The sequence below is a fragment of the Tachypleus tridentatus genome, chromosome 9 (genome assembly GCF_004210375.1).
Source record: "Tachypleus tridentatus isolate NWPU-2018 chromosome 9, ASM421037v1, whole genome shotgun sequence".
NCBI lineage: Eukaryota > Metazoa > Arthropoda > Merostomata > Xiphosura > Limulidae > Tachypleus > Tachypleus tridentatus.
Window position 1 is genome coordinate 141,455,055 of NC_134833.1, and position 27,473 is coordinate 141,482,527.

Here is a 27,473-nt window from a genome sequence, read left to right on the forward strand (position 1 = left end):
AAATAAAACATTGCTATAAATAAACCTTTGTGTCTTCTTAGGTAATTATTTTACAACATGTTTAATAAAATTTAATATTATTTTTCTTGTTTGTTTTACTCCTTAATTTCATAGCTCGCCGTTAGTACAGCGGTAAGTCTACGGAATTACAACGCTAAAATCAGGGGCTCGATTCCCCTTGGTGGGCTCAGCAGATAGCCCATGTGGCTTTGCTAAAAGAACACACACACTCCTTAATTTCATACATAATACAGTAGGTGTTAACTCCCTAAAGATACCAGTTGTATACTGTACAAAGCATTGAGTGTATATCTGTTAGTTATCTAATGTTCATATAATATTTTCAGGTAATTCCTGTTTCACCCTGTACTTAAGCTATTTAAAAGAACATCATGTGTAAGTTAACTTCAAGTGTTAATGATAACATTGTTAATACAAGAATTATGATGTTTTTAAACTTTTGTAAAATATATAAGGAACAAATTTTCTTTTCAGTACCCCAACAACCTTCAGAGTACTTAAGTAGTGTACAAAAGGTTTGGATGCAATATAAATAACTGTTTTTGTTGTAGGCTGGAAAGAGTTATAATAATAATATTTACAGAAGGACTGCTTTGAATAGATTTACTACTCCTTGTAAGTCTAAATGTGTGCTTTTTGTGTGCAGTTTTAGCAGTCAATAATAAAGATTTTAAATATGTTGTTTGAACTATATCTACTGTTTAAGGTGCTTTTTGCTTCAATGTTCTATTAGATTTGTGCAATGTCATACGATCCCTATTATGAATAATTATCATGGTTTATGATAATTAACCTTTCACTCTAAGATCATTCACTAAAGAACACTGAGTATTATTGTAGTATATTTGGGATTAACTGAATTTTATAGTTTAATTTGTAACATGACATTACAGATTAATCATGTTGTTAATTAATAATATTAAACAGTTACAGCTACTCAGTTCTTAAAAATTTATTTCAGATTTTCACCAGACCATTTAAATGAGAGGCTTTTTGAATCTGTTAATTATTAGGTAATCAAATTAAGCCTAGTGTAAGTCATACAAACAAGCTGATATTCAAAAACATATTGGTGACAAATGACCTCAAATGTCCAAGTAGTGTAACCCTGAACTTTAATTTACTGGGTAACATGGAATTATATTTGAATAACAAATTTTTTTTTTTTAATCTAGATCAGTTTATATTTAATAGTTATGAGTTGCTTTACACAGGTGGGAAATTATCATTAGCATGTTCATGCTGAATACAGTAAGCTTAATATTATATTCAGATTCAATGTGATAAGTAAGTATCTGTCATATGATTAGTTAGTCATTGCACACCTGGCTTACTGTATGCACTAATATTTGTAGTTGATGTTACAGTAATTAGAAGTTTATTCTTGTAGCTTTTCAGTAGGTATGATATCACACAAAGTCATCAGGTACGTGAAGAAAATTACCAGAATATATATGAAAATAAAAGTCTTCTACAAATTCAGAGGTGTCAACCATTACAATTTGAGCATAATCATTACAATTTTGGTTATACATTACGACTGTACACTCATACAGACAAATATTATGACTTGTTGCAAGTCCCAAATTATTATATATTGTATAGGTCTTTATAATAGTGATAACTTGTTCCCTCAGGGCTTGAAAGGGGTGAAAAGAAAATTTCTAGTGAGATACAAATAAATTTTGATAATTATTAAAAGACATAGTCCAAATAGCTACTTGCAATAATCATGTTTGTGCTTGAAATAATAAAAAATATTTGTTTCTCTGACGTCTATCAATAGTTTGAGTGCGATGCTTCTTCATACTGGGTACACGGGGAAGCCATAGTTATGTCATCAGTGCTTGTCAGCCAATCAGCGCTCGCAAAGATTGGTGTTTCTATGCCACTGAGAAAATGAGAAATACCTATGCAATCGTTCACAAGATGGAAAAAAAGAGTCCTCGTTCACCAGATTGTCTTGTTTCTGGCAAATCTAAAAGGACTAAAACAATGAAAGGGCTCTGTCTACAATCATTATGCTCAGTCCTTTGAAATAGTTAGCATCTCTGCATATTATATAGGTTTTAAAGTTTTCTTCATGTTGCCTCATTACTGTTGAGTACAGTTGACCATATGAATTTATAATGATCATCTAAGGAGCATTAAAACCCAACATTTCTTTCTGAAGAAACAAAAAACATAGCAAGATAAAATAAATATCAAGTTAACAGAAAATAATGAAACTTGGGTGAAATAAACCAAAGTTTAAAAAGAGAGCAAATTAAACATGCAGAAGTGTAATGTATACACTTCATAAGGTAATGAAAGAAATACAAGTTTGAAATTATTGCTCATATATTTAATGTATGAAAAACTGTAAACAAGTTCTTAAAATATAGTTGTTACATTTTTAGTGTTAAGAATTTACCATTGAGTTCTGAGCCATCTGGTCAGAAATAGCAGTTACAAGATTGGCCAATAGTTTTTTGTTTTTTTTTGTGCAAGTAATTATAAATCTAAAAGCAACACACCAGTATGTAAGAGAACCAAACACAATTTTTATACTTTTTTCTGTGTGTAAAATCATAATACATCAATTTTTATATTTTGAACTAATCACCTCTAACATATTTATGCATCTTTAGGATGCCAGCATATTCATGTGTGCACTTTCTGATCCAAATTTATGCAAATTTTACACAAAAATGTATGTGAATAGACATGTAGAACATGGTATTGTCCTTTACTTATACTGTATTGCCACATAACCTATACAGTAATTAGCTTTCTTTTCATCTATAAATATCTTGTATTCAAAAATCCTATCTTTTTAGGTATTGACATACTTAATACTTTCTTGCTTTATTTTTAACTTTGAAATTTATCAATCGTTAATGGGATTTCTTGAAACTTTTCTTTTTCTCCCAAATTTAGTTGTTAATTTCCAAAATGCTGACCATGTTCACAGAATAAAAATTCTGAAAGTTTATCTACAAACATTATTTTAGGGTTTTCTTTGTATAGTAGGCATTGTCTTGCAGTTTATTCTTCAGATACAGTCAAAGAAGAACTTAGTGATTCAAATTAAATGTTTTGCTGTTAAGAGATCAGTTGTGTGTAAAGGTAATACAGTAAGTTTTCTGTTTGGCAGATATATACATGATAAAATATATAAAGTTTGACATAAGGTGCCAATCACAAATACAGGTGTGAAAAAATAGTCAAGTTATCTCGTTTATCTTTGTTGAAGAAAAATAAGACAAGGATCTAAAAGTGCATAATGAGTCAGTAAGGAAACAAAGAACAAACCATTTTGTTTATTATTATAATGGTGAAGTGTTATTAGATCAGAATATCTGCTTTAAGTAACAATATGAAAGACTTTCAAAATATTGAAACTGCAAACCTTGAACACTTTTTTCTCATATTGTCCATTTTGTAAATTACCAAAATAAAAACATTCAAAGTTAAATGGGTCAATAAATTTATAATGCATATCTTGCTTTATTGTGCCTACTGTAAATATAAAATTAAATTATTGAAATGAAAAGTTTAGCAAGGCTATTAACTCTAACCACAGTTATTCATGTTCTGTTGACAAATATCTGAACATAATTCAAAATAATCTTAACTTCAAATAAAACAACACTTGAAATAAAAAAAAAAAAGAACTTTATACCATGTCAATTCTGTAAGAAAGATTATGAAGGTGAAGTGGATATAATTTAAAACACAAGTTTCTGAACATGAGACTGAAAATGGAAATAGAAGCATCATGCAAGAGATTCTGTCATCAACAAGAAATTTATACAAAATAAATAACTATATAAAAAGAAGAATTGTTTGGAAGTTTAATTTCAACACCTTCCTAGGCCATTTCAAGCTAAATACCTTTGACTTTCTATGTCTTAAAGAGAAGTTAAAGTTCCAGGATCAGAAAGGCATTGTTGACAAGTTTTACAGCCAAAGACAGTATCACACTGAAGAGGATACATGAATTGATCAAAACTAGTTTCTAATATCAAAACATTTGACGGTTTGTTCCATTTACTGTAACTTTTAACTAATTGTGCTACCCTATCATATGACATTTCAATATACCTTATGTCATTTCATGGAAGTTTAGATCACAATAGTAGGATAGCTGATACTTCAGTACAGTAGAATACTACATGTGCATATTTTGTATAAATTACACTGCACAACAATTTTTTTGAAAAGTTTTGTTTGCTGAAAAGTTTTTGCTGATTGTGACAGGTACCTGGTGGGTATGCATAAATATAGTTTTGGTTTTGCTTCATCACGTAGGAACTCTGAGATTTGTGGGGAAGAAGTCCAAGTGTGAGTGGAGGAAATGAACCTTGAGTGACATGTTGCACTTCATTGTTTTGTATGCTTTGAGAAGTTTGTCTACCAGCTGAATGTAATGTGGGGCTTTGTAATTGTGAAAAAAATTGTCAACATCTTTGAAGGCTTTTCAGGCAATCTTTTCCGGCCCGACTAACAGATCCTCGAATCACTTGTCACTCATAACATGTCTGATCTGAGGGCCAATAAAAATACCCTCTTTGATCTTGGCCTCAGTTATTCTTGGGAACATCTGTCTTAAGTAACGAAAACCTTTGTCTTGTTTGTTCATTGCTTTCACAAATTCTTCATAAGTCTCAATTTTATGTGAAGAGGAGGCAAAATTTTTGCCAGGTCGACAAGCAGTTCATGTGCCACATTTTTCTGTCCTGGAACTAACTTTTTACAGAGTGCCCAGCTCTGTCTAGAATAATGTGACTCTGGCATGATTGTCCCATTCACAGATGAAACAACAGTACTTTGTATAGCCGAGCTGCAGTCCCAGTAACAGAGCAACGACTTTCAGATCTCCACAGATATTCCAGTTGTACTTGCTGTACTGGATGTGCTTTAGCAACATTTCCATGTTCTCTTAGGTTTCTTTCATATGTGCTGCATAGCCAATAGGTATTGAAGGGTGAACGTTGTCATTGTGTAACAGAACAGCTATGAGGCTTAACATTGATGAATGAATAAAGAGACACCACTCTTGCAGGTCGTGGTCAGAGAACAATCCTCTGATGTCAACACAGAAACAGACTGTCAACTTGTGCAACGAATTTGGTTATATCATCTTGGTGGCTTCAAAAAATAGAAATTTTTGTACGTGGTGACAGCAAACACCATTCCTGCAGTCTCGAACCCAGCAATTCAGCTTTTGCTTTTGACAGACCCAAGTCTCTGATCAGATTGTTTAATTCTGATTGTGTTATGAGATGTGGATTACCTGAGGAACACAGTTCAAAATCCAGAATAATGTCACTGCCAGTTTCATGCATTGCAGTTTCTTCATCTGGTTCGTCTAAGGTCCATCCCTCTGGTGGTTTCGGAATTGGAAGACTGTCATCATGTGGCATGGGTCTCATTGCTGAAGGAAGATTAGGGTATTCAATTGACTTCTTGTTTTTGGCAGAGAAACCAGACACATTAGTCAAACAGAAGTAACAGTCCATCACATGGTCTTTCTGTTCTCGCCATATCATTGGGACAGCAAACGACATTGTCTTTCGAGTGCTTCTGAGCCAAGCTTTCAGACAGACAGCACACGTCACACAACAAATGTGAGGCACCCATTCCTGGTCTTGATCACCAATTTTACAGCTGAAGTACAGATGATATGCTTTCTTCACAAGAGCAGTCGTTGAGTGTCTCTGATGAACAAACGTATACTCGCCACAAATATAGCAGAATGTATTGCAGCTGTTACGATATTGACTGACACCAATCGTCCTGTAAAACGTCTATAACATCTAACTTGTTACAATACGTACACACTAAGATCTATATTAGTCCAATGAGCAGCATCTGTGTATGCAAGCCACTTTTTATAGCCTGCCCTGCTGAGACAGTGTCAAGCTGGATCCAGCATGTCCAGGCTGCATACTTTACAGAACAGCTTCCAACCTGGCCTGATTTCATGCCCAGACTGCACAAAACATTGTTCATAGGTCTCTTACAGAAACAAAATTTTTTCGGACACAAGTATAAGAAAAACCATGACAAAACTGAAGATTTCGATGAAACAGTACGTGATGGGCAAATTTGGATGTGATTTTCATGATCAGCAACCAAAAATCTATAAGGAAAACCCAACAGTATTCAAGAAGCAAAAACTTAAATGTAGAGTGTTATTTTATGAGCTATTCCTGTAAAATATTTTTGGATCACAAGCCCCATTAACTTTGCAAGTGTGCATGTCACTATAAATTTATTTGTATTGTTGAAGATACTTGTGTATATACTACTAGCTGCATTTTCCTTTTTTACAGATGCTGATTTTGATTCCTACTGGGAAGATGAATCAAAAAGCAAAAACAGAAATAGAATTCGTGTAGGACGTCAGTATCAAGCTACAGTCCCTCAACTTTTAAAGCCAGGTAAGATTTGCATTTCTTTTACACATATAGCATAATTATATATCTTAGAAATGTTTGAATAGATATGTTATATCTGATAGTTATTCACTCAAAAATATTACTTGTTAAACTAGACTTAATCAGAAAGTTAAGATGAGTAATAATAAACTTGTTTACTTCTTTCTTTTGTTGTTGGTGAATTGTTATCCAATAAATTCCAGTTTTCTAAATTGTGAATCATACAATAAGCTGTTGTTGGAGGTTAAAAATATTAATTAGTTTAGAAATTTTCTCATTTATTAATATACTATATAGAAGTAAAATGGACAAAAGTTTTATTCATGCCTTTTCAGTGAGCAGACAATATTTGAACCTGTTTTTCTTCCTCAAAGGTTTCTAATTTTGAGAAAAAAGTATTTTTATCTGTTTCCTTACCCTAACCACACATACTGTAAGGTGTTAAATAAGCCTATAAGATACATTAAAAAAGATTATAAAACAAAACATTTATGAACATACACCTAAGCCTGAAAGGAAGTCATGATGTTTTAGAAAAGAAATTTTGAATGATTGTATATTCTCACTATTTAGAAATCTTTAATTGTTTTATAACAAAATGCAGAATGTGTTAACTATATCAGTTTCATGTATTTAATCTTACATGAAAACCAGGTTATAGAGTTGTTACTATAATGGTGTTTTTATTTTTGTAACTTTATTATTTGTTCATATTATTCATGACAATAAAGTGTTACAATAGCTCTGATTTGATGGTTTTTTTATGAAAATGTCCTTAAGAGGGCATCTGTACCTGAAACCAAAATATATGAATTTTTATAATTATTAAGGAGAATCTGATGGTAGACAGTTAGAAGACTTGGAGACTCTGAAGTGGAAACCTAACAATAATCTGAGTGATCAACAATTGGATCAGTTTTTCTCTGTAGCAAGGTTAGTAAATACATCATTGTGTTTTAGTTTGCTTAAGTCAGTGTGTGGAGATACTATCCTCTTTGTACTGGTAGAAAATAATTCAATACAAAATGTATTTATGTTAGCATGAAAATTAAGTGAAGACCTAAGTTCTTATATATAAACAAAACAAATTACAAATACAAAGCCCAATAATTTTTTTTTTAGTACTGACTTTGGCCACTCTGTACAATTTGACCTGCTTTTAATAAAACTTTTCTTAAAGATTTCACACTGTTTTGTTTGTACTGACTTAGACCATCATGCACACTTTGAAAAGCTTATAATAAAACTTACCTTTAAATTTCCAAACTGTTTGATACTAACTTAAGGTCCCTCATAGGAGTTTTATCATATAGTTATGATTTGGTAACTAAGACTTTAATTTCAGGTTGGTATAGAATGTTAGTTTTACTTGGTAATCTTTTTTTGAAGTGTATGTGATTTATTTCAGAGCTGTAAGTTCCTTTGCTAGAGCCATTGACAAATACCAGCATTCAGATAAGGAGTCAGACAAGTGCATACAGACAGCTTTAAGGGGTTTGGTATGTCTGTTGTTTTCTAACATTTGCTGATATTTAATCCAAAAATTCAAAATGTCTTTTTTTTTCACAGTCTTCACCTGAATGTATGAATCTTAAGAAAAGTATCAATATGAAGTTTATGCTATTAAATTAATTATTTGAATAGCTTTAAAATATATATTAGCATATATATACCAAAATAAGTAATATAAGTAACAGTTTCAATTTACCTGTACAGATTTTTCACATTTTTTTCTGATTAAAAAAAATCCTTATGTAATAAAAAATTATTTTTGAAACCTATGCATCTGGATTATGGAAAATCTGTTATTAAAACCAAAACAACTTTTATGAAGTTTAAATTTGCAGGCCTGTGATATTACTGCAAATAAACTTTAATTTTTAACAGTAAATATCTAAGTAACTTTTAAACTGTTTTGCAACTTGAAGTTTTATTATTTGAAATTCCCAGACAGAGTATGTGACATCTCACCATCCTTGTCATCATGATGCAAACTGTCAGCTTTCTCAGGGATCTTCTGACCCCCAGCCTTCTAGCTCCAACAGTTCCAATGATTGGACTTATGGTGAAGCTCAATTGTTTGCAAGAGCTCTAGAAGCTTGTGGAAAAAATTTTGGAGCTATCAAGAAGGACTTTGTAAGTTATTTTAAAACAGAAGCATAAACTTTAGTTATTAAAGATAGAGAAAAAGTACTTACAAACATGTACTTGATGAGAGATGTGTTCTTTGGATGTGTACTGTGTATGATTGATTCATTGTCAAGAATGTATGTGAAACTTTCTTCACAGTAATCAAATGTCTTGGAAATGGTATTCCAGACTTCTGACTATTCTCAATGAGGAGCTGGCATAAAAGAAAAAGGTAACCTTATCAAATTGACAGAAGAAATGTATCAATGCAGTAATTGCTGAAAATATATTGCCACAATGTATAATGTATTTTGTGAACAATATTTTTCAATTTTGTCTTCCCTTGATGTGGATTCCCATATGAGGTGAGGGGACCTTCCAGGGAAGATTCTATATTTTCAGTTTACCTTATGTGGGATCTGCATGTGTAATGGCTTCTGAAGGGGAGGATAGGATCCTGGTGATTGAGAGGTCCAACCACAACATGCAAGTTTGGCTTTGAATTTCCTCTAGATAGATGGCCAGTCAGCTGGTCCTGTTGAGCTAGGGTCAATTGAGTAACAGTGTTGAAAATACTCGGTGGGTGCTGTGGACATTGTCTACTGCTGGTGTTTGGGTATAGTGCTCACAAAACCCTGATGTTGCTGAAGTGTCCTTGCTTAGCATTGTAGTGCATTCCCTAGTAGAACTCCATGGTTGGTAGGAACAGTGGGCACTGAATCTTCCTCCTTTCATTATGGATCTTCCAAATCCAAATAAAATAATAAAACACAGCTTATGATAAATAACCACATTTTGAAGACTGAACATCAGTCTTTACCTCCTTCTACACCTGTAACTTGCTTTCCTTATCAGACAAACCTTTAGGGTAAATGTCTCTTCTTTTTTTTTTTTTTTATTCAGAAGGGATTAGAGGGGCTTTCTGGTTTCCTTAGTCAATCAAGAAGCTACATTCTGAGAATATCTTTGTGAAAACATCTACTCAAAACAAAGTGAACTTCTCTTGCATTCAAAGGGCATTGGGGAGACACCCATGAAGATTACTCCCAATACTATTTGGAATTCCTCAAGAGGAGTTACTGTTGAGAGAGATTTGAAGAATATTCCAAAGTTGAAGATCCATGCTAGTTTCTCCAACCAAGGAGATTCTGCACTGAGGCTTATCTCCACTCACAAGGACAGAATTATGCTGCATACCAATATTCTAATTTCTGCATTTACACCATCACATCCACCTGCTGCTGTCAAGGCAGATTATCTGAACTGTAAGGTATGGCCATATATTCCCAACTCTCTCAGATGTTTTCAGTGTCGGTGGTTCTGTCAATCAAAGACATTGTAGTTCTGTGATGTGTGCTTGTTGCCTTAGGAAAGATTACGATGCCTGCCTGTGTGAACTGGACCTTCACTATGTTAAATGTAGTAATTTTCACCCCTGTTACTTTTGTTCTTGCCCTAGGTGGGTGGAGGAAAAAACTTACTGCATTTAAAAAACATTAATATTTCTTATCCAGGGGCTTGAAAGTTGTTCTCTACTCCATATCAGATGTACACTACTGCACTACATTCCAATACTACTGCCATTTGGATGATCAAGTTGAGAAGTCAATGTCTACTCCTGCCTTTGTCCCTATCATTTCTTCCAGTGACTGCCCAGATCCATTTCTTTTGGCCCCAACTTGTGGCATCTGCTCAGTTTCACTTCCTTAGGCCCTAAAATGTAGAAAAATTATTTATTTATGTTCTCAGACCTTCCACTTGACCCAGAGTAAAATCCACAAAGAAAAACGACTTGGTTGCAAAATGAAGGGTTCTTCACCTAAGTAAAAGTGATCACTTTGATACAGTGAAACTGTCAATTTTCCGTTCTAATCCGAAGACATTAAGGTCTTAATTGATTCCTCTCATCCTGTGCATCTTTTCTTACAGGAACCATTTCTGAAATCTGCTGATACAGTTACCATTCAGCAGTTTTCTTTATACCAGAGTGACAGACTGGTTATAGGTGAGTTAATGGAGGGTTGGTACTGCTGGTCAACCAGCATGTACCCACCTCATCTTTGCCAGTTGTTAAACCCTTGGAGGCCACTACCATCCATGTTTCCTTGGGTCATACCATTACTGTTTGTATTCTCTACCTGTCTCCTGGAAAGACTTATGATCAATCAAACTTTGATGCACTGATTGAACAGTTATTATTTCCCTTTTTACTCCTAGGGGACACAATCCCCTCTGAGGTGGTGCTTATATTGATGGAAGGAGGTCGTTCTGTAGAGCACATTCTCTCAGATCACAACTTTTCTCTACAATTTGCATCTGGTCAGTTATTTACTGCCACTGATCGATCTATCTATCTGTACCCCTTCACTTCTCTATAGCTTTTCTTGGAGGATTGGCAGTGACCCATGGGGCAGTGATTATTTTTCTGTTGTTTTGAGGGAGATTAACTGTGGTCATTGCCACCCAACTCATGTGCCTTGGTAGAAGTTGGACCAGTCCAAATGACCCTCTTTCACCACTCTCTCAGAACCTTGATCCTACTGTTATCCATTTGCCATCATCAGATGACTGCTTGAGAGCAGTGAATGACTGTATCATCTAAGCAGCTGCTTAATCTATTCCTAAAACCTCAAAACTTTTACCATGGTGGAGCACTGCCAACCAGGAGACTTGGAAGGCTTAGAAATGAGCCTGTAATACCTTCCAACTATATTCCTCTTTTAAACTACAACCTTTATCAATGGGTCAGTGCCCAAGTTTGTCAGATCAGGCATCAATGCTAAAAGATATTTTGGATTAAGTTCACAAGGTCAATGGGAGGTTTGCCTCCCATCCACTTTCCATCTTACTCTACAATAGCCAGGATGTTGCTGATGTACAGAACATTGCTGATACTCTTGATGAAATTGTCTTTCTTTTTAAGTCAATTGTCTCTATGACAATCACCCCTTTACACAAGTGGAATTCATACTTACTCTTCATCAATCTGGCAGGAGAATGTTTTTCCTATTGCTTAGTGCTAGGCTATTGTCTTCTCTTTCTCTGAGCCTGTGAAGGATCCCATGATTTCTTCTATAATCCAATTGCTTTAACTAGCTGTGCCTGACCTTCAGCACCATCTTGGTGATGATGTTCTCTTTGTGATCCCTGTGGCAAAGTTCTTGGGGCTTATTTTTTACTGTAAGCTTACATTCATTCCTCACATCAAGCAGCTATGTGTCAAGTGTACAAGGGCACTGACCATCATCCATGTCCTATCTTCCACTTCTTGGGGAGCAGATGAATGTTCTATGCTCAAGATTTATCATGCTCTCATTTGCTCCATACTGGAGTGTGGAACTCTGGTCTGTGGTTCTGCCAGGACCTTGGCTTTGAAGATGCTGGACCCCATTTACCATCTGGAGTTTCAGCTCTGCATGGGGACTTTCTACACTTCTTCAGTTCAGAATTTGTACACTAAGTTTCATGAACCATCTCTTAACCTCCACCACTTGCAACTTTCCTTGCAGGATGCTTTTAAACTTCGATCCTCACCACAATCAACTTACCTGGGGTTTATGCCTTCCTTCCTCAGTGAACTATGTTCCTTCGAAATAGACAATCTATCATTCTTCCTTCTGGTATTTGTATCAGATGCACCTGGTTGAACTGTCTGTCTTTGGATGACATTACTGTCTCCAAGTAATCAGCCTAGTTTACCATGGCTTATTACCATCCCCACCTGTGACCTTTCTTTGGAAGTACCATTTTCTCTTTGCTGAACGTCTTTCAAACCATTTTTCTATTATTGTTCACATGGAGGACTTGGAATCAAGTGGCTTTGTGAGATCTGCTATGGTTTGTTTTGTCTTGGTGGTTGCTCACAGGACTCCCTGTACAGTTTCTGTGTTCACTGCCAAGATGTATGCCATTTCTCTTGCCCTGGATTGCATAGAAGCTATGCAGTACACAAGTTTTACTATCTACACTGACTCTCTTAGGTCTCTACTGGCCCTAGAATCACTTTGCATCAGTTCTCATAGGTATGTAATGATGGCTGGCCCATTTCTTTCTATATTCTATTTGTATCCAGTTTTTCTGAATACTTGACTACATAAGTATTCATGGGAATGAGCTTGCTGACACTGCAGCTAAGTCCATCTGCTCTAGTGTCATCATAGCTGTGCCTATCCTAACAACAGTTTTGCAATCATTGCTTGGCTTTGCACCAGTTGTTAGTTGACTTGAACTGAGCAACATAATAACATATTTCCAGATAAAACCTTATGTTGTTTTTGTCTGTTTTGTTTTCATAAAGATCAAAAGAAGGAAATTTTTCTGGTTGCTATGCATTGGTCACAGCTTTTAACCTTTTGTTTTCTTTTATCTGTGACTGATCTACCAGTGTGTGGTGGCCTTTGTGACACTGAAGTCACAATAGCCAACACTTTTCTGTTGTGTTGTTATGACTGTGAGTAACTGCACCATTTTAGGCATCTATTTCATAGGTTTACCCCTGACCGTGGACAATGTCATTGGAAATGGTGACACTGTTCATGTTACTTGTCTTTAACTTGATTTATTTTTATCTTGTATTATATTTTACCTTTGTTATTTAACAAATTCTGTAGCCTTGTTGCTTTGCACCATAAACTACCAACCAACCATTTTGTCTGCAACAGTATTGGTTGCATAAAAATTATAATTTTACTTTATAAAACAAAGGCTTCTTTGGAAATAAGCCTTGAATTATTTCATCCTCACTGTTCTCAGCATCATCATCAAACTCATCTTTGAATAAAAAGCAAGGTGAAATTCTGTTCTCCAACATATTGGAAATATTAGCTTTGTTAGAAACAGGTGAATCAAGAATGCCCATTGCCCTTAGTAGTAAATAATCTATTTTGTTTGTAGTAGTGAAGTGTGCATTTGATGACTTTTCTGTCTACTAGCTGTACCTTTAAGAAGCATAGATGTAGGGTGTGTTATTGATTTCTGAATAATACAAGATCATTAGAATAAAAGTTCATACCCTTTCTCTCTGTGTATCTTATGACGTCAAAATAAGAAAAACTTGTGCAGTTATAGAAAGTATTAGCAAATTAAAGTTTTCTCAGAAGTGTAGTACTCTTTGTATTTATCATGTTTCACCCAATTATAAGCTACAAAAATAGATTTTAAGAAGTGTTGAGAAACAAAAGAGCAAATTGAAAACAAAAAATTAAGCTATCAGTATACTAATAAAGTTTACATTATTGGAAGGGGGGTTGTAAACAGAATAACACAATAGATGTAGTATGAAAAGATATCTTAGTTTGGTAAATTTTTATACAGTGTCTTTAATAATGCCTTTGTATAATGTACAAGTTACAAATTAACCTACCTGTAATATAGTTAATAAATGTTGACATCTTTTTTATTATTATTTATATTATCATTTAAACTGCAAAAGTATTTCAAAACCAATTTTACTAACCCATTTGATGTTAAATGACTTTAATATAAAACAAACCTCAAGCAAGTCTTCTTTTTGGCAGTTCAGTAATTTGAGTATTTTTAAAATGGTTTATTGTAGCTAGGTTTTAATTTCAGCTGATAGTATTTCCAGTTTTTAAAAATATTGAAACTACATTATAAGTTTGGTTGTTGTAATTTTATAAATGCTGTCCTACTTTCATGTTGACTTTATTTATATTAGTTTTGGGTTAATATAATTTTATAAAACCATATAATAGTTGAACGTAACTACCTTTTTGACAGAATCATTGTGAGAATTTTTTAGTTGTGTATTCAGTCTGCTCTTTTTACAACAGTGACTGATCTTGACTTTAGTTCTCTTCTGTTTTGTGTCTCCTGTCAATTTTCAATAAAAAGTTGTTTTTTTAAATTATCTTGAAAAGACCAGCTGGTTAAACATTTTTTTGCTTAATAGCTAATGTAGTTCTTTGTAGTTAATGTTTTAACTTGAATTTGTAAGGTTTTAACTGATTGCAGGATGAGAAATGGTTCCAAAACTTTTGTAGTTAAAGATGTTTTTAGAATTACTGTTTCTAATATTTTATTTAAATTTAATTGTATGTACATAAAATGCATTTTAAGAATCAATTTTTTTTGCTATTATGAAACACAAACACCCACATTTGTGAAATAAAAACACTAATCCACTAGGTTGAACCAGAAATAACACCATTATGCAACTTTATTTTATTGTCAGCTAACCTGTAAAAGGCAAAAATTCAAGTACTTTAAATTTTTATAAATATGCAGTGTCTTTTCACCTTTAGTAGTAAAGTACATGATGTATACATTTATGTAACAACAAGCAGTGTATAATTTTAATAATTGTTGGATTAGATAAAACATCATTATATCTTTAACATCTTAACTGAAGTAGACCTGAATTAATATATTTTAGGTCATCTTGCTAAACAGTACATTCAGTAAGTTTGTAAAGAATCACATTTTTGTTTTTTTCTCAGCTTCATAGCCAATCATACCAGTGAAAAAGATTAAATGTAAATTGCATTAACTGTATTTTTGTAGGTTTGTTTTTGTCCTTTTTCAATCATTTGAATTATAGAGATCTAACAGTTGTTTCTTACTACTCATAGACTAAATTTGTTTTCTTACATTACCTACCTTTCATCAGAGAAATCAGGATATTTGGTAAGTTTGAAACAACTAAGCTTTTTTAGCACATCAGCCAGTTACCTTATCCCCCATTAGTTTGTTGTTCAGCTGTGTTTTCCTGTACTGGCTTACTGTGTAGTATATGATTATATTAATACATGAAATTGAAGACTTTTTTTTTTTTTTTTTCTTTTACTTTTTGTAAAACTGTTATAGAAAGGAAGTGGTAAAGTGAAATGATTTTCACCTGAATGTATCTGGACTAGTGGTTTATCATTGTAAAGTGCTATGGTGTTGTTTTTGTTCACAGTTGAGTTCTATTTTAGCTCTGTGTTGTATTTTGTTGGTTGCTTAATTTACTGTTATATATATATAAATACATTATAACTAATAGTGTTGTGTGTAAGATGCTATTTGGTAGCATCTGAAATGAAACTTTTCTGAACACTTGTTATAATAATTTTCTAAGTTTATGTTTATTTAATTTAAAATTGTTAAATGTTATTGTACATTTATACAAAAAAACTATAAAAGGGGGTGTCTATATTAGATCTTTCCATCTTGTGTAATATCTTGGCATACTTAGATGTTGATAGTTTGCCTAAAATTTAAGATGAAACAATGTTACACTTTAAAATTTAAAAAAGATTTTAAAAGAATTGAAATTTAAGGTTCTATCTTGTAAGATGATCAGTAAATACAAATAAAGTACTCGCAGAGTTCAGTTACTTTATCAACTAATTCCAGGTAAAGAGGAGGGAAGATTACATTTACAAGTATTTACTTGGAAGTAAAGTACATAAAATAGTCTTATTCACTCAAGGACAAGTTAGTGTATTAACTTATCAGTGGCATAATGTTCTTATGAATGTTTACTAATTTTTAAAACTGTGTTCTTTATCTTTCTAGTTACCATGGAAACCTGTGAAGAGCATTATAGAATATTATTATCAATTAAAAGAAGAACGACCAAGTTCTTCTCATAATAATTTAGGTGAACCCTCCACCAGTATGTTTTCTGTAGTAGAGCCAAAAGTAAGTATGATTTAAAAAAACTTGAAATATCTTGACATTACACAAATTATATCTAACAAAACCATTACTGCTATATTTGATGTAAAACAAATTCACAATATCCTAAAAGCTAAACCTTTTTTGTGTTTAGCTATCTAATAGTTGTCAGTTTTGGCTACCAACCCTGAACTTTGAGTGATCAAATAAAACGAGAAACCAGTATTAAATTAAAATTAGTTATATGCTGTTAACTAGTTTACTTAATGGTATTGTTAATTCGGTGACTTAATATGGGGCACAGGTTGGCTCATGCTAAAGCTCTGGATTTTGGAGCAGGTGAGAATGGTTTGAAACTGTGCGATAAGCTGTGGGTACATTATAAGAGTGCCAGTCGATTCCTTGGCATCAGTAGTATTTTGCTGATGACTAGTTGTCTTCTGCTCTGCTAAGTAGTTCAAAATTATAGATAGTAATGGATATCCTCAACTGCTCTTCCATAATTACAAAATATAACTATTAAAGACAATTATTACCTTAAAAATTAATTCTTACTGTAAAGAACACAGGGAGAACATCAATATTATTTCATCTTATAAACATATTCATATTGGGATTATATTTTTATTGAGAGTATGCTAACAAACTCCATTTGGGATGTATTAAAATCTTATATTTTAATAGTTAATAATTAGTGTGATGACTGGCAACAACAAAATAATGTATGTTTTATGTATCTTCATAAGAGTTGGCAAGCTTTCAGAAAAATTACAAGTCTTTTGTATGTAACGAATAATTTTTAATTAAGTATTTTTACTAAAAATTTGTTCATGAACATATGGAGTCACAGCGTTGACTGCTCCAAGTGCAAAATTATTTTCATGTTAAGATTAAAAATACTTCATTTGAAATTTTTCAGATTTTATTTGCTTACCCTCTGAAATATTCTGAATAAATATCAAAAGTTTTTTCATTAAAACTTTAAATTGTTTTAATTTTTTACACTAAATCGATACAGACTTGGTCAATTTGACTGATTTTGTAACCACCATGAAGAAAAAAAGAAACATAAATTAACCCTTTTTTCTTTCTATAATAACTGCATAATGTAACATGAAACTACAATGGTGAACCCTAAATAGCCTAAAAGTTGTAACAGTTTACATCTGTTTCTACTTAATTTTGTTTTATTGCTCTTTGAACCATGTCTCTAATAACTGTCACACAAATTATAAATCACTTGATGAATATGTAGTCCACATTGCCATAGTGAATGACATAGCACACAAGCTACTTTTAGTTCAAACAAACTACTTCATGAGTAATAATTATTTTACTATATCTTACCTACTCTAACCTAACAAGTTTCTAATTTTTACATTTCAGTTACTTTTATGATGATAGTTAAAAAATGTGTTAAAAATAATATTGTACTTACCTTTGCAGGGTCTTTTGCCATCAGTTAGTGATGAAATTTAAGCCTACTTTTTGTACAATGATGATACAAATACTCAAAGCTTTGACTTAACCACAACAACTTACTTCACAAAAAGTAAACTAGTAGATGAAAATGTTTAAAATTTGACATAAATGTTCCTAAAGGTGTGTTGTTACACATTAGTAAAATATTTAATTTTTTCTACTATTTCTAAGAAAAAATGTTTTTTCTTTTATGTACTTATTTGCACTTACTCTAATTTACATGCAATATGATTTTTATTTTGGGTATAAAACTACTATTTATTATCTAACAATTTTCACATTTCATTTGCATAATCTCTAGAACCTGCTCAATGAATGTCAAAAGTTTTTAAGAGGAATGTTTATATTTTATTTTCCATTTTCTCTGTCATATCACTACCTATCCATTATCATCACATATGCTGCAGGAAAAGAAAAAGGTGTACATCTTTTAGCTCTTTGTAGAAGCTTTTGAAAAAAAAATTAATACATGTGTAATTTCAGAGCTTTATCTTTTCACTTATAATTAATTTTTTAATATTCCTTTTTTTATTTCTACTAGTGTGTAAATTGCTCTGTTATTATTATTAATATAGAGCAACTCCTGTGTACGGACTCTTTCACAAACACTTGCACTAATGAATGACACCAATTTGTTTATAGACTTTGACAGTCTAAGCTGCAACAAGTTAAATATATGAAAATCATCAAACATTTCAAATATGCATTCTAAAACACAGTATGCAATGAATTAAAAATATAAATATTAAACATAAGTGCAATCTATCTATGTATAAGTTGAGAAACAGCAGTCAACCACCACGTATACCTCAAGAGAACAATGTATTTACCTTTCTTTCATTTCAAAATGAAGTTGTACACCTACACTTGCTATTATACACATGAGGGAAGTCTGTTCCTACTGATCATAAGCATGCCAGTCAACTTCCAACAGTCATATAGAAACATTGCTTCAACTTTGCAAGTGGGCATATCTGACATTAAACTCAGAAAACACTTTCGTCAGATAAATTTGAGGAGGATAAAGTATTGTAAAGGTCTTGAAAAATTAATCCAAAACATCTGTTTGTATAGTTTGAATGTCTCTAGGAATTGTCTGCATTCATAACACAGTTCCTTCTCTACCAGCTCTTAAAGTTGAGTACTTGTAATAACAAGCTGATCAGGTGACAGCAAAAACTGCAGTTTTAATTACTTTATTAGATGTTTCTTTTTAAAATAGAGAAATCAACCTTAGATTATATAAAACTTTAAATTGTGTTGTACTTGATAATAATTATTCCATTTAAATAAACTTTGAATGTAGTTCAGTGACATGCACAGAAGGGGATTAATGGGGTTTTAAAATGGTGTATTTGCTATAGTTAAAAAATATTTTACATATATATGCATCTTCCTATATTACAAAGTTTTCAGTTTATTAATATTCTCTATGAAAAGTAGAAACTTTATTTTTAAAGAGAAACCATATGAAGCAGATGGTTTAATAAATTTGTTGCAAAAGAAGTGTATGAAAACACCTGCTTTAATGAACTTCATACACTTGCAATCATAACTATAAATGTTACTGAAATCAACAGTTCTGTCAGACTTGTATATCACTAATGATCTTGCTTATGTATATGAATATGTTCTAGTAGTTACTAGCTAATACTTTATTTGTGATTAGTCAGCTACCTACTGAGATCAAAACTAATGATTAAATTAGTTGTCATTGTAGCTAGATACATTAATTTTCCAATCATATTTATTAATATTAGAATTCATTGTTTCTTCAGTTGGACACCTTCACTGTTAGAGCATTTTTATCATAAACTTAGGCATTTTTCAGATGTTCAGACAGTTTAGAAGGTTTGAGTTATTCCTGTATCCATATCCTAATCTAACAATGACATAATCTCTATAATAAAAATATAATAATAGTAATAAGTTATAAATAATAAAAATAGATACATTCTTGGGACAAGTATGGCCCAATGGATCTGAGATTTTCTGTGGTTTACTTTTTGTTACCAACAAAAACAGAAATTAAGCTCTGTATGTTGGAACATTGGATGTTTATAAGAGTAATATACATCACTGTTTGATTAGAATGTGGATGGTGTTAACTACTTGCCTTTGAGTATCTGTCCATAATATTAATAAAACAACAATTAAACATTGTAACTTGTATATTAACTTTTTATTAAAGTCCATTGACAAGTGTAATGCCACATGTGACCTTGCAGTGATAAAAATAACTCAAGAAAGTTGCCCTGTATGAAACACAAACTTGAAACACATAGCATTATAACCTTTTAAATTATAAATTTAAATTTTTGTCTCTTTATCACTTATAATAAAAATGATTACATGATATAGTTATTTACTTAGCCATTACTCATGACCCACATAACTATTGACCTGAAAGCCAGTTTTCACTTGTGTACTGTAATAGGTCTAATGATGTCATGTGCTAAACCACTTTGTTGAAAGCAACTTTGTGATAAATGTTGAGTGTATTATGGTTAATACAAATAGTATTTATCTTGCTACATGCATAAAAACTTTTTGTTAATTCAGGAAGTTCTAGATATTATGTAAAAGATATATATATGAAAACCGTAAGACTCCATAACTTCACAGACAGGTCTTCTGTGTATGACATACTTGAAATGTTTACTCCAAAATTGACAAATTTTGTCAAGATATACTTTCTGCATTAAAAGTTATAGTTTGTATATTTTCATTGCTAAAATTTGGTCACAATAACTAAGCCTCTATACAAATCATTAAACATCTCCAGTAGTGTAATTTATGAATAGAAGGGCATCTGAGATAAAGTACTACAACACATGTTGCTATTTGGCTTAATTCAAGTAGCTGAACATTACAAATGATACAGCAAAAGGTTAATGTTCATGAAGTTGCAAAAGAATAAAAATGATGAATATCTGAACTGTACAATAAATAGCTAGAATATTAGTACTCTAAAAGTGAGTTAAATAGCAGAGAATCACCTCAACTCTACATGTAGAAACTTTTGTCATGCTGTTGATAAGTGTTACAATAAATAGCCAACTATACGTTTTGACAGCTGAGCAACCCTAGGTTCACTGTAAAAAATATCTGCTTTCTAGTGATCTAGCAGCTTCAATATTTTTGTGTCCTAGGACCTAACTGGCAGGATTTTGTTTTTAATACATATTTAACCCTTTTGTAACAGGCTCAATATGATGTACATGAGTTCATCTACACATTTGCACATGTTAAGTATTTGCACTATAACTTTTGATAGAGCGTGTGTATCTTCACAAAATTTGGTAGGCTTTTATTAAAGATTACAAGAATTTTGTATACAAAAAATGAAATTTTTAATGAAATATTTTCTACTAAAGATTTATTTGTGAAAATAAGAATTTTGTTACTAGTATGAAGGCAAAGTGATTTTATTTTATGATTAAAAAACTTTTCTCCTAAACATTTCAAATGTTTGGTTTCAGTAAGACTTTATATTTGATGTGCTAGAATTATTATATATTATAACACAAAAATACAAATGTTTAGTCTAAGTACCTTAAGTGTGATAACATTATTTTTGAACATATTTATTTATTATATTTACCTTCCAGTCATGTCTACCTAAGATTATATAGCTTGCACCGATGAGGTACAAGTGAACTCAGATCACATATCCAGTAATATAAAACTGGCCTGGTATTTTATAATATACAGTCTTATTACTATTTAAAAATAAATTATTATACTTTTTAAATATAGAACAATAGATCAAGAAGTAAAGCAAACAATTCTCTTTTCACCAAAACCTTTGTACTCGGTTGTTGCTGAATGTAGGTTGCTAAGCCGTTTAAAATTTCACACATTGAGTATATCAAACAATTTTTTTTGACATTTTATATATGTGTGTGTGTGTGTGCATGTGTGTATGTAGTTGAATATGATAACATAAATTTCTCTATACTTTTTTTAGCATAGTAACTACAATATTTTTAATATTTTATAAAATTTGAAACTTTAAGCAGACTAAAGACACAACCTAATACCTCCTTGAAAATTTGGATTGAAAGAATGTAGAAGCCTTTTCAAAGATTAAAATGGCAGGGAAACTGCTCTGGGGATATTCTGAACTGTTGATTGGTTATTCACATGTCATATACTGTAGTAAAAATATATAAAATGGAAAGAGTTGAATGGGCCACCATGTTTGATTTAGTGCATTATTTGGTATTTTTTGGCACAAAGTAACTTGGCTATCTGTCAGTCCAGTACATAAGCCATGTCTCAGCAAAATAACAGTTTTATATTCTAACTTGTCAATATTAATAATTTGAGTTTGTAATTTGTATGAAATTATAGACTGTATTTTGACATCACAAACATCTAATTTTAAACAGTGCTTCATTCAGCATACCACATGAATCACTAAGATCCATATTTAAATGTTATTTTAATATTTACTATTATATTAAGAAATTAACTTGTATAATATTAAAGTTTGAATTATAATTTGCACTTTGATTCCAGACTTATTAACATAAATTTATAAAATAGTAGTTCAATAAAATGTTGAATGTAAGTTGGCAAATAGAGTGCCATGACTTTTGAACCCTGCCCCATTGCAAAAGGATTAATGTGTTTATAAATTGATAGGTTATTATTATTTGGTGGCAAGGTCAACCTAATATATTAATTGTGTATTTTATTAGCTCAACATTAAAAGCAAATTCTTTTTATTGTTATTCTGAACAGAAAGAAATAATAGATTGTGATGATCTAGGAGATCCTCATACTTCTCCAGATAGTGGTAGCAGTGAAGAACCAGATAATTCAATATCAGAAGAACCCATTGATGAACCTTCAGATGATAAACAAGATGATGAAACAGGTCCACAGCCTAACCTTCCTACTATGTCTTTAACAACTGAAATGCTAGAGGTGAAACCGATGAAAGCAAAACCAGTTTCTGCCATCGTAGACCTTGAGACATCACCTCTTGGAAGCCTTCAGTTCTATTTCCGTAAGTTTGGTCTTATGTAATTATATGTTATGGTTTTCAATAAGTCATTATGAATTCCTATCCATTAAATCTTTCTATACGGACATTATTTTCTATGCATGTTATAAGGTTTTACTGAGTTACATTAACAATTTAATTAAAGTACTCCATTACAGTATATGACAAAACTTGGCATCACAACATGACTATTTATCCATATTTCAAAATTACATCATTTTTAGGTTCTTAATTTTTGTAAGGTAATATTGTTTTTAATCCTAAATTTCCCGTAATACAAGAATCATGACATTTGCTTTCAATGCATCCTCACTTTAATTTATTTACCACCCCTGCAGAAAGTATGAAATTTAATGTAAATTACTCATTATGATGTTATTATTGCATAAGTAAAGCATCATTTTTATAACCTTAAATCTTATTTGGTTACAGAGCCATAAACTACAAAAATTAGACACCTCTTGCTACACCTGTTTGCTACATTCTCTTTTTCACAAATATCAATAGTTCTCTCTGAAGGTTAATAGTGTATTATATATAACCAATAGGTAGCCAAAATTTTATTATATAAAAGGATATACATTGTCTTCTGTATAAAGAATTGCCTGTTTTGATTCTAGTTTAAACTTTATTCTTACAGGAATTTTTAACAGCTATTGCTGCATGGTAAGCAAGCCAGAAAAGCTTGTAGCTGTAGGACACTCACTGTCTGGTTTTTTTATGTTATTATTCTGTATTCTTTAGAACATTTAATTAAATTAAAAATTATTTAGTGCTGTAGTACTATTAATATAAAAAAATTGGGTTATGTTTCATTGAGAACATTCAAGTAAGCATTTTGTTTATGTGTTTTCTGTACTTTTATTGTAAAGTAACTAAAATATGGAAATTAGAAACACTAGGTTAGATTAGGTAAAACAAAGAAAAAACTTTCATGAGGTATGCTTTTTGAATAATGGGAGGATAGATTATGCATTACTGTAACTTGATAGGGTTATATTAAGTACCTCTTTATTAAGTGACTTACAACTAGTGTGGTGGTGGTGGTGGTATTAGTTTGACATGGTTTGAAGGGCATTAAAATAATCAAATTTAAGTAGAAACAAATGTATATTGTTATAAATTTAAAGATATTTAGGGTAGACAAATGTAGTTTCATGTTATAATTTGATGTCATTCTAGAAAGAAACAATAAAGGTAATTTAGATTTATATCAGTTGGTGATCAATCTGGCACAGAGTTAAAATAGAGAAATTAACAAAATATAAACTTTTAGTGAAAGAAAAATATTTGATATTTATTTAGGTAGTTTTTGAGATGGTGCAAATGATATTTGAGAATTATCAGATGATGAAAATTATTTTTTTTTAATCTTAATATGAAAATTACTTTGTACTCAGATAGTCAACAATTTGACCATCTATATTCATGGAGAAATTTCGAGTGAAAAGACTTCGTTAAAAAATTCATATTTTTAGTCTGCAAAAGGCTCTTTATGCTTACTAAAAGCTTGCAAAATTTTGTGAAGGTACACAAAACAGAAGTTATTTCTTCTTAAGGAGGATGAAGACCACCTGGAATGTCACCTGTTTTAATCATTTGCACCATTATATAGAAGTGTGTTGTCTGCTTGTCAGTCAGTAGACATTAAAATGATGCCACATAAGGGAAGTTTACTGTTGCAAGCTGTACTGTCATGATATCAAAATGTGTGCATGCCATGACCTATGAGAATAATTGTACACACTGTAGAATACAACACATCACATGAAGCGAGAAGTGAAATTCTTCATATCAGTTTTATTTGGTTGTTTTAAGTAGTCTAGTGTTATCGTTCTGATGAATGTTTTCTAGTTGTATGTAGTAGTAGATTGTCTACAACTGGTTGTTAAGTGTAACACTTTACTTAAGCAGTTTATCTACTATAAATATTTGTACCAAATTAATGCAACCTTGTTTAATTGCAAAAATACTTTTATTTAGATGGAAAACTGGTTCTGAAACTTAATGCCCAACAACATGCTAATACTAGTGGACATCAGTGCCAATGGGTCCCATCTGTAGACACCCCTAAAGTTCCCTTTCCTTGCAGTGCAGGACAGTGTAAAAAGAAATATGTTGAGCTGTGTGAAGACAACAGAACAATTGGTGGTGCTGATCTTCAGGAAGGAGGCTTCTGTAAAAAAGCTAAACTTGAAAATGAATTTCCTATTGTTTGGCCAGAGGAAAGCCTTGGAGCTCCTGCTCATTCACCACAATCACCAGCACTTAGCGAATGGAGACACCGTGGTAGAGCCACTCCGTACATGAAGGAACCCTGTCTCCTCTTTCTGGTGTATGTTCAGACCCAAGTGACAGTGATGTTTCCCCGCTTCAGAGCCCCACTGACAAATGCAGTACAAAAAAAATATTAGGACCCAGTGAGTTATGTTCAGTGAAAGATGACCTCTGTATTAAACCAGAACCAGTATCTCCATGTTCCCATCCTATTCACAATACTGACAGGAGGAAAATTCCCTTTAATGGTTCGTGTCAGCATCAGGATCCTCAAGAATTTAACACCCTTCAAGAAGTGAAAAGACCCTTTCCTCTTGTTAACTGTTCTGTAGTGTCCCAACATATTGAGTGTTCAGTGCCTATCTCATATCCGTCTATGTTAAAAACTGTTTTAGAGGCAACGGATAAAACTGGGTACAAACATTTGTTGTCGAGTTCATATAAGCTCAGCAATATAAAGCAAGGTTAGTGTACTAACATAGTGAGCATTGTGTTAATGTATATTTACTTCAAGTTACTTAGAATATGTAGCAATACTAACAGATATATGCAAAGCATGGTCATTTTTACCACTGCAGTAAATGTTTTGATGGTTGTTACCCATAAGAAATCTCTTTTTGGCACTGTTTAGTTCATCACATTTTTTCATAAATACTCAATTCAAACAAATGGCTGCAAGTTGGCTTCATGACACAGCCAAGCTGGCCATATTTATTAAAGCATGAAGTAAAAAAGTATTGATGAGAAAAATATTCCAAAACAAAATTCATATTTAGATGGAGTAGTTGTCATGTAATAAGATAAATTCATATATATATAAATGTGCTCAAAATTAGATTTTGCCATTTTGATAAAATTTTCAAGTAAATTTCCTGAAGATGCTATAAATTTTTCCAGTGTTGCTATTCCCTAAACATTTTGGATAAAAAACCTTGTAAAAATGGTGGTGAATACTTGAGTCACAGAATAATTTAATATAATATTTTAAAAAATTTTCAAACTGAAATGTTTCCTGAAGTTTCTTAAATTGGAGTTTTATTTTCTGCTGATACCTGGGTATTACTTATCCGTGTGCATATACAACTTTTTAATGAGGCAAGCTAGTAAAAAACTGCATAGAAAAGAAGTGGTTCCTTATATAACAACTTTTAATATATAGAAAATCCATTGTGTTTTGGTAAAAATGCATTCCAACATTGGTTTTTATGTCGTATCACTTAGCAACAATGGTATACATGCTACACTTTTATCCTAAAATGGGTTCATAATACACACACTATCAGCCTAATAACTTGATTGAAGCCAGGTGCTTTCACTGGCGTATCTGTGTCCTCTGAACATATAAAAATGCCCGACTTTGATTTGTATACCAAGAATTTGAATGTTTGTATTCAGGAAAACTGGGAGGTTTATATATATAATAGAAAGGGCTATATTTTTGTCTAAAGGTGCAAGAAAGCCTGGTATTTTTTTAAAGAAAAATCAGCTTATGCTTGTTTTTAAGATTAGACTTAGTATACCAGGGCAGTATTTTCCAAAATGTAGGGAGCACATACTGGTTGCTGAGGATGTGCAACCTTTTGGTGGAAGAGCCAAAAAGTAAGTGAAGAAATAGAAAACATGGAGATGATGATAACATAACAAGGCTATCACTTTGTTTTCAAAGCTTTTGGGTTTTTTTTCTGTTCTCTTATTTACTCACTCTTTTTATGCCTTTTTTTCATTTATTTGGCTGTTATAACTACTGAATTAGGAGGACACTATTTAAAGTTTGAAAAACTTTATCAAATTTTGTTAGCCAAATTTATATTACTATGTTTAAACTGTATGTAAAGCTAATTTTATTCAAACATTTTAAACTTTCTTAAGAGTATTTTATTTTAAAAAAAGCAACAACATTTTTAAATTGTTATGTTTGAAAGAATTTTCAGTTACTCTTGCATTATACTTTAGTTTGAAGGTTAAATGAAAACTACTTATCTTTATGCATTAAACTTTATGGTGGTATCAATGTTTGAAATGATGAAAAAAACTTAAATATGTTTTAACCCAGTGGTTCCCATCCAGGGGTGCAAAATAGTGTTCTAGGGGGTGCAAGATAATATTTGTTTTGGCCACCTTCACCTTTATTCTTAATTACTGTGAGGGGTGCGAGAACATATTAAAATGTTTTAACCTAAGACATATTCATATACTAACTAGACCTGAGCAATTAACTCAATTACTGGTGGGCATCATTTAGAATTACAGAAAATAATAATACATTAATCAAAATTACAATTAAATTTATTAATGTCATTAAAATAATCAACAAATTGAAAGTATTATTCTCAGTTATTACTGTTTTTGATTGTTCCAGTTTTCTAAAAAATCACAATGTTACAATTATGATTTCTCAGTATTATATTTATTTAAAGGTTGCTCAACTTAATTAATTTCAAAATTAATGAAATAATAATCAAGTAATAAAATATAATATTTACAATTATTATCCAACTCTTATA

General features: G+C 31.8%; 1 protein-coding gene across 1 annotated transcript in view; it reads left to right on the forward strand.

Annotated features, from left to right (window-relative positions):
• The window catches only part of LOC143226536 (uncharacterized), a 50,381-nt gene that overhangs the window by 10,064 nt on the left and 12,844 nt on the right, over window positions 1-27,473 (forward strand). The window contains exons 2-8 of the mRNA XM_076457614.1: window positions 6,342-6,449; window positions 7,277-7,379; window positions 7,855-7,945; window positions 8,397-8,582; window positions 16,095-16,220; window positions 22,428-22,695; window positions 24,676-25,433. Coding sequence (XP_076313729.1) covers window positions 6,342-6,449; window positions 7,277-7,379; window positions 7,855-7,945; window positions 8,397-8,582; window positions 16,095-16,220; window positions 22,428-22,695; window positions 24,676-25,106 — 1,313 coding nt within the window. The 3' untranslated portion in view covers window positions 25,107-25,433. The remainder of the gene's footprint in view (window positions 1-6,341; window positions 6,450-7,276; window positions 7,380-7,854; window positions 7,946-8,396; window positions 8,583-16,094; window positions 16,221-22,427; window positions 22,696-24,675; window positions 25,434-27,473) is intronic.